General features: G+C 38.0%; 1 protein-coding gene across 1 annotated transcript in view; it reads right to left on the reverse strand.

Annotated features, from left to right (window-relative positions):
• LOC143441773 (uncharacterized) overlaps positions 1-16,322 on the reverse strand; it is a 69,226-nt gene that overhangs the window by 26,099 nt on the left and 26,805 nt on the right. Inside the window, exons 8-14 of the mRNA XM_076931526.1 lie at positions 13,794-13,955; positions 10,635-10,668; positions 9,298-9,370; positions 5,897-6,113; positions 3,184-3,412; positions 752-831; positions 379-469 (exon numbers count right to left, since the gene is read on the reverse strand). Coding sequence (XP_076787641.1) covers positions 379-469; positions 752-831; positions 3,184-3,412; positions 5,897-6,113; positions 9,298-9,370; positions 10,635-10,668; positions 13,794-13,955 — 886 coding nt within the window. The remainder of the gene's footprint in view (positions 1-378; positions 470-751; positions 832-3,183; positions 3,413-5,896; positions 6,114-9,297; positions 9,371-10,634; positions 10,669-13,793; positions 13,956-16,322) is intronic.

A 16,322-nucleotide genomic window follows, 5' to 3' on the forward strand; every position in this document is an offset into this window, starting at 1 on the left:
ACGGTCTTATGATCCCGATTTCTTTGTCTAAAATACTTTTAATCGTGTGTTTACAGGTGTTTGTGTTTGGTAATGCGCACATATAAAGGTCTTGCTAGACAAGATTTTGACGACTGAAACTCAACATTTCATGTGTGTGAAATCTTGGATGTCAAAATCTTGTCTAGCAAGATCTTACTACACAAATCATTAATTCTACGAATTCAGATTCTTCTGTTAAGTCAAGAGGACTTGCACCCTTACATGTATTATCACTGTGAACACAGAAATTTTTGTCAATTAAATCTTTCCTGTTTCCTATAATCTTCCCATAAAGTAGCACTGAGGACAGGAGGTTTTCTCTTTGTGGTGGCAGAAATGAATAAGGGACTAACTTACCAAATCTCGTAACAGTTGATTCTCAATCTCTTCAATTTCTTCTGCTTGGTTCTGTACTGAGTCTTCTAACTTGAGGCAGTCAACTTCCAGCCTAAAAGGTATTTTACAGAATAACTATTCTCAATTCTTATTGATTCACTTCTTAAGAAACTGAAAAGAAGAAAGATGGTGGAATCCAGGGTCTTGCCCATGGAAATTATGTAGCATAGTGCTGACTTAAATCCCAGCCTGAAATTAGGCACTGCACATAACTTAAAGTCTCTATGGCTTAACAGAGGTGTATTTATTGCCACAGCCAACACAATCTCCACACTACACTGCTGATCAGATTTACAAATATTTAAGTTATTTTGCATTCGGCTTTAAGTCATACTTCCATAGCAGATGTTCCATTCTTGCAGAACTCAGGACACCTTCTCTCTGTGGATCTTCTTGTAACTGTTCTTCCTGCAACTAAAACAAAGAAGAAAACAAAGGAGCCTAAGGTAGTCATCTAGAACATGTTTGTCCATCACCTATTTTCATGCTAAAATTCTACTCAAAGCAGCTGCATCCGTTCACCACTTAGCTTTTGTTTACAGGAGCTTCCATGCTGTAGAGGCTGAGAACAGAGTTGATAGAGCAAGAACCTTAGTCCTGTGAAGCCTATAACCATACGTTCCATTCCTGTATAAAAGTTCTGCTCTAGAATGGAAGCACATGATTCTTGTTTTCAAATTTTTATTTTATCAGATACTCAAGTGGAGAAAACTGATAAAACAGGGGAAACCCAGAAAGTCTCTGTGCGAAAATTTTGCTTATATTTCAATATTACCTCAAAAAATCACTGAAAGTATCATGTTGATGAGTGATCAAAGGATAACGATAATAAAAACCAAGACGATCCTCTGGGTAACAAGTGAGTGACTCAGGAAGCTGAGTGGCAGTGTCAACACAGATGGGCCTACATCCTGGCTCCACTGAGCTGGGATGAATTAGCTTTCGACACTCCAGTGACTCTGAGTCTAAAATGAAGAGATTCATTTATCTACAACAGTGAACACTTATAATAAGAGTAATTGATAAGGTCCTGGATATATTTGCTGTCAGCACTTGTACTTTGTGGTTTAAGCCATGTTAAAAGCTGGTATTATAGGTACTTGGCACACCAGTGAAGGTCTTCTATGCAAGGGACGCTATATCATCCTTATACCGCTGAAAGCAGCAGCTGCCCATAATTTGTCCCCAATAATTCATAAAATTCAAACTGTACTAGCAACCAATACTTCTTGCAGGATAGTGGATCACACTGTGAACCCCAAGATTGTGTTAATTATTGGAAAAACCTGAATTTTGAGTTGTGGTATAACTCATTCTTAGCACATACCTTTAATCTAGGAGCTTTCTGTTTAAATATCATAAACAGGATTAAATAAAGTCAACCCTAGGTCAAGAGGAGGAACAAGAAAACGTTGACAGGAAATGGATTTAAGATTATTAAGAAAAAAGAAAGGGAGTAAGAGGGAGTAGGGAGGACAGACAGAGACACGCCCAGGAAGTAGAAAGGAGAGACATTCATTTTGAAGGAGGCTTTTTGAGATGGTGTAGGAGAGGCGATGGCTTCTGGAACACTGGCTGAGGAGGAAGGTGAGCTGGATGCTTTCTCTAACCTTCTGAGCTTGCAACACAGCATACGGCTCCCACGTCTTCATTAACAAAATCGAACAATTAAGATTTTATTTAAAAAAAAACAGGAACTTCTTCCACTTATAATTCATAAGTAACTCTTTCTTAGTACTTAACTTTCAGTACAATGATTGTATAGTAAAATGCAAACAGAACCTTTTACACTAAGTAGCGTGTAACTGGTGTAGTGCCTGATAAAGACCAGCATTCTATCGGGCTCTATTTTGAGATCAAGGTTCTTGAATCAGTGCATTCCTAGTGGGTATTCATGCTGAGTTCCGTCATCCAGAACTCTGAATAGTAGATGAAGGGTGTGTGGAATGCACATCAGGAAGCTAGTAGCCAGAGAAAAATGCTACAAATCTTCCTTCTCACTTGGCGACATAACAAGGAACCCAAATCTCATTTGTCTCCATAGTTAGAAAAACACATTTTGTCTTTGAAAAAATAATTATCTATAAGAATTAGTGCTTTCAATTTTTATACTTAATTGCTTACCCATATTTAATGGGTAAGCATTTTATCCTAACAGGTTTTATCCTATCAGATTGTTAAGCAAAAATGTGTTCAGTTTAAGTAAAAGTTACATGTTTATCAAATATCATTTCTCCTTTTGTAAATTTATACTTATACAAGATTATCTCAAGTGAATAACAATACAAAAACTGAAAGAGCAATGTGAAATTACAGGCTAAGTTGCTACAAACAAACAATGATTGAAATAGTAAGGTCAATAATTTTAGCTGTGTTATAATTTCATCAAAGGATGAGAATTTATTTAACACCTAATAATACAACAATACACTGGTCGCACAACAGCATCATGTCAGCAACTGTTGCATACATGTGGTGTCCCACACACGATATTGCCCAGTGTTGCAACAGATGTGCAACAGTTGTGTAAGTAGAACCTTTGGTGTTTACAAATGATGAAATTGTCAATAGACATGTTTCTTAATTAGTATCCCTTTAGTGACACACAGATGATAGATAGATAGATAGATAGATAGATAGATAGATAGATAGATAGATAGGTAGGATAGATGGAAAGACAGATAAATGAATATAAATAGATATCATATACACAATACACAAATTGATGTTAATCAGATATGAAAATTGCAGTAATAATCGATTTACCTGTGCCACACTGTTGTGTAAATCCTTTAAGTTCGTATTTAGATTCCCTAAGAACATTTCATGTTGACTGACTTCAAATTCTTCATCATAGCATTGATGGTACAGTGGTGACCATAACTGTCTTCCAAATTCTTCATGATATTGCCTCTCCCCACCTCTTAACTCAGTTTTCATTTTTCCATCAAAACAACCATCATTTATTATTTTCTCATTTTGTTTTAAGAAATACCTGCAATTAAATATGCTAATATTAATATTTACTGCAGTGTTTGAATGAAAATGGCCCCCATTGGCTCAGATAATTGAATGCTTGATCCCTAGTTAGTAGAACTGTCTGGGAAGGATTAGGAAGTATGGTCTTGTTGGAGGAAGTGTGTCCCTGGGCATGGGATTTGAAAGTTAAAAATCCCACACTAGTCCCAATTCGCTCTCTGTCTCTGCCTTATGCTGTAGCTGTATCACAAGATCTCCCTGATGCCACGCCCCTTTCCAAAATGGACGATCCTTTTGGAACCAAGAACTCCAAAACAACACCTTCTATATGTTGCCTTGGTCATGGTATTTTGCCAATAGAAAAGGAAGTAAGATATTCACTCATTAGAAAGAAAATGTTAATATTTGTAACAGATTTTCATCACACTAATAAATCAATACCTTATTGACTTAATAAAACTGCTTTGTCCCTGTTATCTTTTCCATTTAGTTCATGTTTTTATTTTGTATTTCAGTCACTTTGAAAGATCATGTATAGTCGAAAGATAACAGTAAAAGAACATTTTCTTGACTCTTGTAAAGAATATTTTAAAAGTCATTTTGAAATTATTCAGCTATGGTGCGAATTGAAAATCATCTTTTCTACACTAACATAGTTATTTCTCAACAAAAATAAATAATTTGAATTTAATCATTTTTTAAAGTTACTGCTTATGAACAAATTTCTAAAGTAACTAGAAATTAAATTTTATCTTTCTAAACTATGCAAGTAGCTGGGCATGGTGATGCATGTGTTTAATCCCAGAACTCAGGAGGCAGGTGGATCTCTGAGTTCCAGGACAGCCAGGGCTACACAGAGAAACTCTGTCTCAAAAAAATAAAATATTACAAGTAGCTCCAAAATGATTTTATAGTGTCGATAGCACCTTGACATGCCACTACCCGCCAGCTGTCTGCACACTGCCATAATCTGACTAGAACGAGGAGTCTCAAACTTGTTATTTCATTTGTTAGCACTACAGCCTATCTTGTTGAGAATTACATATTTGGTCAGCAATTTCAAAAGTCAAATTTGAACAGTATAGGATCTAATTAATCCAACAATAAAAAGTAATATATACTTGCACCACTGAAATGAGAATCTTCAGTGTGTGAGAGAAACATGTTCAATAAGTTAATTGCTAGTTTATTTTCAATTCCTTGTAACATTGCGTGTATGTATGACATATGCACATGTTCCTATGTATGCGCATTTGTGCATGTATCTACGCATGACATAGCCAGAAGCTAATGTCAGATATCTTTCTCAATCATTCCTCATTTTATTTTATTTTTTTTTTTTTAGTTAGACTCTCTCTCACTGAACCTAAAGCTCACTTATTTGCCCAGAATGACTGGCCAGTGATCTCCACGTATTCTCCCTCCTCAGCCTCCCTTGTACTGGTATTACAGATGTCCAGCACAACACCAAACTTTTCCGAAGTATCCTAGGGAACAAACTCGAGCCCTCATTTGCATGGCCAGCACTTTACTTACTAAACCATCTTCCCAGCCCTCCAGGTTTCTGTGTTTTGTTTTGTTTTTAATTTCATGTATGCCAAAAACCAAAGTATTGATAGGCCTGGGTTGTCTAGCATATATATGACACTCTAGTAGATCACAAGCAGTTAAAATTAACTAAAAATTACAATGTTTACATTCTAGAGGAAAAAAAACTGGGTTCAGGAAAATGATCATTTTATATTCTTGTGGTACATGATTAATGTGAACTAGCCTGAGTATAACTTAATCCCTTCTTTAAAGTTCCTACATTTTCAGTCATTAATTACATTGCAGCTTTAACTCAAAATAAGTAATACAGAAATATAAAAATATATAAATTATGTTTCTTGACATATTAATAGCAACAGAATCATGAAAACTGCCATGAAATCTTACTGTTCTTATTTTGGAAGAATAAAAGTCATTTAATTATTAGAATTATTTTAGTTAAAAACTGATAATATTGCCAACAGTATCTTTTATTGTTTTTACTATTTTAAAACTTTATTGTATGTGTATGAGTGTTTTCCCTGCATGTATATCAGTGCATCACATGCATGCCTGGTGCCATGGAAGCAGAGGAGAGCATTAGATCCCCGGGAACTGGATCTAGAGGTGACCTTTCATTTAAGTGCTGGGAATCAAACCTGGAAGAGCAGCCAGTGCTGCTCTTAACTGCTTAGCCATCTCTTCAGCCCCTATTTATAATAATAAAAAACTTTTAAGTTGGGGTCTCACTGTGTATCTCTAGCTAGCCTTAGAACTTGCTACATAGACTAACCAGGCTGGGATTTAAGGTGTGCATCACAGTGTTAAACTATTTCAAGAATTTTATATTCCACAAGACTAAGACGCTTTCTTCCATGTAAGACTCCAGAAGACAAGTCAATAATTACAAAATATCCCTTACAATTCTATAGCATCACATTAAAGTTTATTTTCAACTTATCTGTTGTACCTCAGATTGCAGAGTTCTTCCCATTCTGTTTCCCGTTGCTCGAGCTGCGATAACACTTCCGTAATTTTAGAGAGTTCTTTGTGTACTCGACCATGCTTAGTTTCCATTTTTTTAATTTCTTTTCTAAGTATATCACCACAACTATCTTTAATTTGTAGCAGTCTTTTACATAAATATAATTCATCCCAGAGTCCCAATAGGCAACTAGAATCTCTATCTAGGAGAAAACAATATAGAGGCAAAACATCTGAGCATTTTTTTTAAAGATTTATTTACTTTTATGTATATGAATACACTGTAGCTGTCTTCAGACACACCAGAAGAGGGCATCAGATCTCATTATGGATGGTTGTGAGCCACCATGTGGTTGCTGGGAATTGAACTCAGGACCTCTGGAAGAGCAGTCAGTGCTCTTAACCACTGAGCCATCTCTCCAGCCCCTGAGCATTTTTTAATGCATGATGGACTACACATCTTGGCACCCTCTAGTTTGTTTACACAGTTCCTTGTGTGTGGACAGTGTGAAACATATTTGTCTGACTTTTCTTATATGATTGACAAGATTCTGCTTATGTTCACCTTCATGACCCTTATAAAACCAGATAAATGCTGTAAAAAAAAAAAAAGAGGGGACTGCCTTCATTGGGCCCAAGGAAGATATTGCTACACTAAGAGATCAATGGTGAACAGGTTTCAAGCAGAAGGAAAAAACCATCTAGCCAATCTGCAACATTTTCTGAGACTCCATTGCAGTCTGCTTTCATACAGCAAGGAGTGAGACCGTGCTGCTCAGCCTATAATATTACCTGAGACCACTGAGGCCAAATCAACAACACTTAAGGTATCATCAGCAATGATCATGATCCCAAACCTTGCAAAGAGAAGGGACTGAACTGGAAACAGAGAGATTGTCTGGTTCTTCTGTAGAAAGCTTCCTACTGAGACTCTCTCTAAAACTAAAAAGTGGGGTTATACCTCAGTATCTGATTAGCATTTATAAGGCCTAAGGTTTAATCCCTGGAACTGAAAGAAATAGAAAAGAAAGTGTTTTCCAGACAGTGACAAAAGTGAAAAACATCTAACTAGCTTCTGTGAATTCCCATCTTACAGATGTAGAGTGGGTAACAACAGTGGTAATGAGATTTCAGAGGAAAATGAAAAACAGTGCTTGCAAAGAGTCCATTTGGGTAGGAGAATTCACTCCTGATGTTCCACAGCACAGAGAACAATGAAATAACAGCGAGTGAGAACTGCCTGATGATCTCAGAATAGTGGAGTGCACTGATAATGCTGTGTCAACAAGCAAACACAACTATGAGGAGACAGAGCTGACAACCACCCTCATCAGAATCAGCCATATTATGTATCCGCATGGAGACGTCAACCACGTGTACACACAACCACGTATCACTTAAACATAAAAATATATAAACAGAATTTAAAACAACACTTTATCAGAATATCATCAATTCAGAAAAATGTGATAAGCAGATAAAGATCTATACACTAAAACCTACAAATATTGCTGAGAAATCTAAAAGAATCGTATGTAAGTAATCATATACTTTGCTAGAGTCAAATTATTACTTAAACATTGATTCTCTACATTCCAATTCCCTGAAAGCCACAGGCTTTTAAAAATCTTTGTTTACATTTATTTATATAATGCATGTATATGTATATGTACAAGTGCGTATGTGTCACCGGTCATGTGCGAATGTCAGAGAACAAACTAGAAATTGGATCTCTCTTTCCACCTCTGAGTTTTTGGGATCAAACTCAGGACATCAGGTTTGGTATAGGTTTACCTTTACCTGATGTCTTAGTTTATTTCCCATTGCTGTAAAGAGACACAGTGACAAAGGTAACTTATAAAAGAAACCATTTAATTTAGGACTCATGGTCCCATAGCCATCATCATGGTGAGAATGGCAGCAGGCAGGCGGGTGCTTTTGCAGCAACTGAAAGTTTACATTTTGGTTCACCATCAGGAAGCAGCAAGAACTCACCGAAAATGACATGGGCTTTAGAAACTTCAAAGCCCATTCCCAAAGACACACCTTGTACCAAAAGGCCAGACCTCCGACCCTTCCCAAACAGCTGCACCAACTACAGACCAAGCACTAGAATATATGAGACCATGTGGGCCATTCTCATCCAAACCACAATGCCTGCAAAGCCAAAGATACAGGACTGTTTTTAATTGAAAATAAAATGCCTATGGAGGGAGGTCTGGGAATACAGTTTAGTGGGAGAGCAGTTACCTACCATGTACAAAGCCTGTGTTTAACACTCACTGCTGAAAAAAAAAAAAAAAGTACACCACATCTAAAATAATCTCCAGATCCAGAGCAGTGATAGGGTAGTTAGGATTGTTTCACCTACTAGAGAGCTACAAAAATCAGAATCCATGTGACGCTAGTAAAGTCATAGAAAAGGGACTACTGTTTAAAAGACAGAGTAGGCCAACACAAAACAGCTAGCTTGTTTTTTATTTTAAAAAACGCAATGAAAGTGCAAGAGGAGATTACAGCATCTTACACACATGCAGGAAAATTTCCAAAAGAAACCAACAACTTCATGTGAGAACTATACACTAATAGGAAGAATATGTGGGAACATGAGGTATGGCTGAAGGGGACTTCAACAGTGCTACCAAGGACACCCCAGGCTGGACCAGCCAGAAAGGATCAAATTCAAGCCTGAAACAAGGAGAAAGACGTGTGTGTGTGTGTGTGTGTGTGTGTGTGTGTGTGTGTGTGTATACAAATAATAAGGAATGTATCCTGAATATACACTGAATTTTTGAAAAGCAACAATAAAAACAACTTAATTTCTTTAAAGGTGAAAGGGTTTGTAAAAGGCTATTTGCTAAAGAAAATACACTAATAGGAAAAAAAAATCACATTTAATATTGTAAATTTTAAGGTCATACTGGACTGTATGAAGGACATGGTAGAATGGCTACATCCTGTTGTATCGTGCTCAGTTTTGTTTTGTTTTGTTCTGTTCTGTTTGAGACAGGGTCTCTCTATGTAGGTGTGAATTTTTAAAAACACTTAACACTTGCAGAGAAGATCGTGATTCCAGGAGGTAGGGATAGCAGGGAACAGCTCTATCTGTCAACCTGACCCAATCATGGTGAAGGGACAGGGACAGGAGAGAAAAGCTGTCACACAGTCTGAGAAAAGTGCAAAAGGGGTGACCACAATGACATGTGCATGTGTAGCATGAGCAGAAAGTGTAACATGTCACTGCTCTGTGTGACAGTGCTACTCAGTCTGTACCTGTCAGTACAAGTCACACACAAAGACCTCATATTTACACACTGACGTCACACTCCATTCCAGCTTTTGTGTTTAGCAGCAAAGCATGCTCATCATTCGGATGCAGCGACTCACAGTCGTCTGAGGCTGCCTCACATGGCACAGTCCCGTCCTCCAGGCCTTCCACACCACTTATTTGCTTCTTGACCTGTAAAATAAACACCACAAAATGTTTATACCATATATGACATGTGTGTGTGGATGTGATAGTATTTTATCTTAAAATATATTGAGCTGGAGAGATGGCTCAATAGTTAAGAGCACTTGCTGCTCTTGCAGAGGACCCAGGATTGAATCCCATGCACCTACAGCTAGTTCACAACCATTCATCACTCCAGTGCCAGGGGACCTGATGTCCTCTTCAGACCTCTGCAGGATCCAGCATGCATGTGGTATATGTACATACATCAGGCAAAACACTCACACATAAAATAAATAAATAAATGTGTGTGTGTGTGTGTGTGTGTGTGTGTGTGTGTGAGTGTAGCAGTACAGGTACTTCTGAAAAGAATGGAGTTTTGTCAGAAGGTGCCCTTTAGATACTTACTGTTCTATAATTTCTTTTTCAAAAAAAGTCTTTACATAACAAAAGATTCTCTTTTTTTCTCTTGACATTTTATCATGTATTTTAATATATTTTATAACAAATTATACTATCTTTTAAATTTTTTCTTATTGTTTCAGACAGGGTCTCTATATATAGGTACTCAAACAAGGCAGAAACCTGTAGGCAGGAGCTGAGGCAGAGGCCAGAGAAAAGTGCTGCTTCCCAGCTTGCTTGCTATGACTTGCTCAACCTGCTTTCTTATAGGACCCAGGACCACAACCCCTATAGGCATTTTCTCAATTGAGTTTCCCATCTCGCAAATGACTCTTGCTGTGGGGAAGTTGATAGGAAAGTAGCCAGCACAACAAGAGTTACTGTGTGTTGTTGTCTTGAATTGGAACAGCCCCCACACACCTCTTTTCCTTCAAATAACATCAAACTCCACAGTTTCTCCATCTCCTGAAGAGCAAAGCAAGCCTGGCTCATCATATCAGCAGTCTGGCATACTGGTATGCCGTCACAAGTGCCATTCCTCTTGCAGAAACCTTATCCTTTCCTTACACTGAAACACCTGATTGCAAAACTCCCTGCTATGACCTTCCTGTCCTGCTGGCAAGCAGCAGCTTCAGAGACCATCCAGCCCTCCAGTCCCTCCAGGATTCACATAGTGGCAGGCCTAGGGTGAGCAGCACTGAGCCCATGGGGTGTTACAAGCTTGTTAAGTGTCTGCACCACTACTCAGAACTAAAGAGGTGCAGATGGGAGGCTCAGCAGCTCGCCCGTGTGGTCACATAGATGCTCAGGGCTCTCTGGTTTGCTCTGCTCCAGCCACCAAACTGTGTTTTTCATGATTCCTTTACAGTACCTTGTGCTTTTCTTTAGATGTGTGCTTTGCAGGGCTTAAAAAGTAAAGAAACACAAAATTATTTCAGATGACTAGGAAATATTTTGAATGAAATCATATTTTCCTTACATATAACAATCTGAAATTGTAACTTACTTATCCTGTTCATAACTGCTATAGGATACTTTAAGATACAATTATTTCTACAAAAGGGCTTGAAAATAAACTTAAGGAACAAATAATACTATTATTATCATGGCCAACAGTTAACCTTAGTCAAACTTTCTGATTGCCAAAGAAAAAGGAAAACATTACTTTTATTGTTTGATAAAAAGAAATATACCAATTCTTTTTTTTTTTTTTTTTTTTTTTTTTTTTTTTTTTTTTTTGCTTTGTCATTTAAAAACACATCAGGCATACTGGTATGGGCCTTTAGTCCAAACAATTGGGAGGCAGAAAAAGGCAGGTCTCTGTGAGTTTGAGGCTAGCCTGGTCTACATAGTGAGTTCTGGGCCAGCCAAAGCTACAAGTAAGTCTGTCTCAAAACAAACAAACAAACACAGAAGGGGCTGGAAAGAGAGCATTTGTTGCTCTTGCAGAGGACCTGAGTTTGATTTCAAGTATCTACATGGTGATTCACAGCCATTGTAACTCTAAATCCAGAGGCTGTGACGCCTTTTTCCGATCCCCACAGTCAACAAGCAGAGACGTGGTACACAGACAGACAGACAGACGAACAGACAGGCAGAATATGCATAAAATAAAAGGCATAAATCAAATTTTAATTTTTTAAATAAATAATAAAATCACACCAGAGCACTAAACCCCATTTAGAAAACACTGTTTAAGCCCTTAGGAAACCCTTTTTAAAAACAACACTAGGAGTTAGCTTTCTCTTGACCTCATATGCAATTCCTAGAAGAAGAGTAAAGGGAAGAGGAAGAGAAGTAGGAAGAGGAGGAAGAAAATGAGGAGGAGGACGAGGAGGAGGAGGAAAACGACAAGAATGAACATAGCTGGGCATGGTGGAGTGCACCTTTGTGCTCCCAGCACCTGAGAAGCAGGGCAGGTGGATGTCGTGTGAGATCTAGACCAGCCAGGCCTTTGTGGTGAGTTCCAGGACAGCCAGAGCTACATGGAAAGATTCTGTCTCAAAAAAAAAAAAAAGTTTTTTAAATTAAAAAAGAAAAATAAAGCCCATCATAATTCTATGAGGCAGGGGACATAGCAGATGTTTTACAAGGGAAGGACCTAGGGGAAGATACATAGCTGGTCCATGGTAGACCCAGAACCCAGGCCCACGAACCTTGGCATCACAGAAGTGATATTTATCTTCAAATGTTATTAAGTGATATAATAGCAGGTTAATCTAATTATTATTTATTTTCTACTCATAAACATTTACTGCTGAATTTTGTACTATTTTTTGAAAGTTTTCAAAGCTTGATATCTGGGAGATTTGAAACCCAACTTTCAGTAAGCCAAAGATTTTCTTTCTAAAAAATTCTCAACAGGAAGCATTAATCGAGTCAATGGTTCATTTAAATTTTCAAGAAATATCTGTTCAGCATATAGCAGATGTCAATGACACTAGTGAGCGTTCTTTACTTTTGAATGTTAGAATCCCAAAATAATGCCTTCTTGACTGGCAAGTTTACTTTTGGACATTCATTAAATCCTTGCCTGTACCCAAAATCCATGGAACTATAAAGCTAATATAACTTGCATTTTAATCAGTTATGGAAAGCAACAGAAATGGCAGGATTGTTTCTATACAGTATGCTTGCCTGAAAGCCTTTTATTGCATCATTTAAAGAACTCTGTGCCTAATAGTTTAATGTTAGGCTATCATTTGTATGTCCATCAAATGTAAGTATCATTAAAGACAATGTCTTAGTTGTGTTTTATTTCTGTGAAGAGTCTCCATGACTAAACCAATATATAAAAGAAAGCATTTAAGCGGGGGGCTTGCTTACAGTTTCAGAGAGTCAGTCCATGACCATCATTTTAGGGAGCATGGCATTAGGCAGGTAAGCGTGGGGCTAGAGCAGTGGCTAAGTGCTTACATTTGATCTACAGGCAGCAAAAAGAGAGACCAGGTCTAATGTGGGCTTTGAAACCACAAGGCCCAGCTCCAGTGGCATACCTCTTACCACAAGGCCACAACTCCTAATTGTTCCTAAATGGCCCAGCAAAAAACCAACCGTTCAAATACATAAGCCTATTAAAGCCATTCCCATTCAAAGCACCACAGTTACCAACAACTACCCACCCCCACCTTTCTAAACAGAAGCTCTAAGGACAAGTAGCTGACATCAAACATACTTTACCAAGATCTCTAACACTTGGAAATATTAATAAGGTTGGTAGAGTCCTGTGTACTCAAAAGAAAGGCCAGATTCTGGAGAGCTAACACGGGTGACAGATTTCTACACAAACATATAGTCACTTTTGTGTGCTGAGCACCTAACTAATATAGTGCAAATAAATATAACAGAAATAATTAATTTTCAGTTACAATTCTAAATTGTTTTTTAAATTAACTGGCAGAATCAGATAAACAACCCTCATCATTTTGATCATACAGTCTATGGTTAGATTATTATATGTCTTTTAAATTTGATTTCTATAAAATGGCCCACAGTGAAATTCTGTAAATACTGTTACCTTGAAATTTTGCATACCCTTTTGTTTCAAAACAGCCACAATGGCCTTGTTTCTTGTTGGGCATTAGGACACATTTTGCTACCCAAAATCGTTTATTTTATTTAAGAAGACTTTTTTTTTCCATTTCTGCTTTCCTGCCTGTGTCTTCCAATGTTAAACAAACAAGGTTTGACACCTCCCCCATACTCATCTCTCTCTCTCTCTCTCTCTGTTCAAAAGCAAGCAAATACACACACTCCACAGCATTAGTTTCCATAAGAAAAACCTAACTCTTACCGCCTTCCACATTATCACCTCCTCCAAGGCTTCTCTGAGTAAACACTCATGGAAGTCCTGTTGGGCTTCCATGAAGAATACTTGTTGGTTACTCCCAGCCTCTGTCAGCCTTCCAACAGCACTGGTACAGCTGACTCCCTCCGCTTTGACTGACTACTATAGTCATTTGTTTTTATCTCCATAAACATTACTCGTTGTTAATATTCCTTTCCAGGGAACAAAACACTTCATTGTTACCTTTGTTCGTCCTGACGTAGTTTGCGAGCACAGCTCCACTTTGCCTGCAGCACAGCACTTGTGTCTGCAGCACACTTCTCCAGTGTTGGTATGGAATCTCCGGGAAAATAGTTTTTATTTTCACTCCTGTTTGTTTCCATCAAATGTGTGGCAGGTTCACTCCTTTAAGAGAATCATAAAAGTCAATGTTTTTTTTGGTTTTGATTTTGGTTTTTTGCTTGTTTGTTTTTAGTAATTCTACTGACCAAGATTAAAAAACAACTGGATAAAACCCTATCTTCTACATTTTAATTCATTTTTCCATTAAAAAAAAAAAAAAAGATTAAAACGTCCCAGCTAAAGGCAAGGAAAGCTGTATTTTCTTTTTTTTTTTTTTAAGTTTACTTATTTTATGTATATGAGTTCACCGTCGCTGTCTTCAGACACACCAGAAGAGGGCGTCAGACCCCCATTACTACTATATGTGAGTCACCAAGTGGTTGCTGGGAATTGAACTCAGGACCTCTGGAAGAGCAAGCAGTGCTCTTAACCACTAAGCCATCTCTCCAGGCCCAGATGTATTTTCTAATTATAATAGGTAGCATATAGAATTGTTGATGGGTGACATAGAGCTGGGCATGAAGAAGGCTTTACAGAAGAGTAAAATATTTCTAAAGAAGCTCACCAGGACAAACATGACAGGAAACTGTTCTACTTAGAGAACAGAATGTGAACACAAAGCCTAGAAGCATGGCACCCAAACATCTTAAGAGGGAAAATGTACTCGGATGAATGGCACGCTGCTTATAAATACTATGCAGATGGTTAGAACTCTGTCTGCAAGCCCTGAAAGGGTGGACAACAGAGGCCAACACCCGTGTCTTCCCCCATGCTCACTGAGCTCGAAGCTCACTGATGGGCCATACTGACTAGCCAGTATCCATCCCCTCTCCCACTCCAGGGCTAGAAGTGTGGGAGCATCCTACCATGCCTGGCTTTTCTTGGGTGCTGGGGATCTGAACTCAGGTCCTCCTACTTGCACAGCAAGCATTTTACTGACAGCCATCTTCCCAACCAAAGAAATGAAAGTTAGACAGGAATAATATTAATAATCAGATTTGTGCTACACCTTTTTTTTAATATAACATAACTTAAATTACATTTAAAAGAGCACAGGCTATATAATATGACAGAAAATGAACAAGTCTTCAGAGCAAAACCTTCCTTTTAAAACATGACGATACAGTACAGAGCAGCATAGTAAAATGTTGGTTAGTATAACTCTGTTTCCTCCTGTAGTATAAGCTGCTTCCTTTCAAACTCCATGCCTCCCAAATCCTAACCTACTTACCTGGGTGAAGTTGGTGCATCTGTCAGCATTAATATTCCCAGAACACTTTACAAATAAGCAGGATTCGGTGTTAGACCTGTGCTTGACCAATACAGCTTCTCCCTTACCACAGACAGCCATAACTTCAAATACGTCTTGTGGGAGAAACCGAAGTCTCTTTGACAATGTTTCTTAAATTGTTGCCACAGTGTTGCTTATAACAACAGCGACCTCCAGCAGTCTCCCCACTTCCACAGTAGCTGTTACATTTACTCTTTTGATTTTACTTTGTTAGGAACATATAAATGACTTTTGCTTTGTTTATAAAAACCCCTTTGATTCATTTGCCACAGATAAAACTAACAGAAATCCAGGAGGAAGAGGAAGAGTAAGTAACTACACTGCCAGAACTTTCTGACTACGTGGAAAATTATTATTGTGGTGACTATACAGGGTCATCAGGATTTTTTAACAATGATAGTAAATGAAAATCCTGAGAACTGATCCACATCAAACTTTTTTAAAGTGGCCATTAGTTTAAAGTAACAACAAATATACTTTGAGTAGCTTCTTACTGTATGCTAACCCACTATCTAACCAATGAGGTTATAGTGGTAAGCAGACAAAAAAAGTCTACTCTGACATTGAAGTACACATGGAATAACAACAAATGAGACAGAAAGACAGACAGACATACAGCATGTTAGAGGAGGAAAATAAACTTACATACTATGTAAGGATGACATGGGAGGAACGTTATCCAGCAAGACCAAGGGGGTCTGCTGAGAATATGGCTGGTAAACGAGAACTAAGGAAACAGTAGAACATGGCAGGCAACTGTGGGATAGAAAACCTGTAAGTTTAGAAAGATGCCTGAGTGTTCAGTGTGGCTGGGGTGACAAGGACTTAAAAATCCAAGTTCAAGTCTGAGATTAAAAAAAGAGGCTGATCTGTGTGTCTCATGAGGCACTGTGGCAGGCACTCTGAGTGGAAACGGATTAAGTGGGTTTGGGTTTTAGATCAGGAACAACCGTCTGACTTCTGTGTCATTGAATTCATTAATCAGAGACAAGGATTCCCTCGTGTTTGCCAACTACAATGGTTATGTTTATATAACATTGTATTCAATATAACTGGAAAATGGGATCAAACGACTTAAACGTTTCTGATAATGGACAATGCCTGTCTATTGCTATACGAAGTACAAAACAATGTGTCCA

This window comes from Arvicanthis niloticus, chromosome 3 (assembly GCF_011762505.2).
Source record: "Arvicanthis niloticus isolate mArvNil1 chromosome 3, mArvNil1.pat.X, whole genome shotgun sequence".
In the NCBI taxonomy this organism is placed as follows: domain Eukaryota; kingdom Metazoa; phylum Chordata; class Mammalia; order Rodentia; family Muridae; genus Arvicanthis; species Arvicanthis niloticus.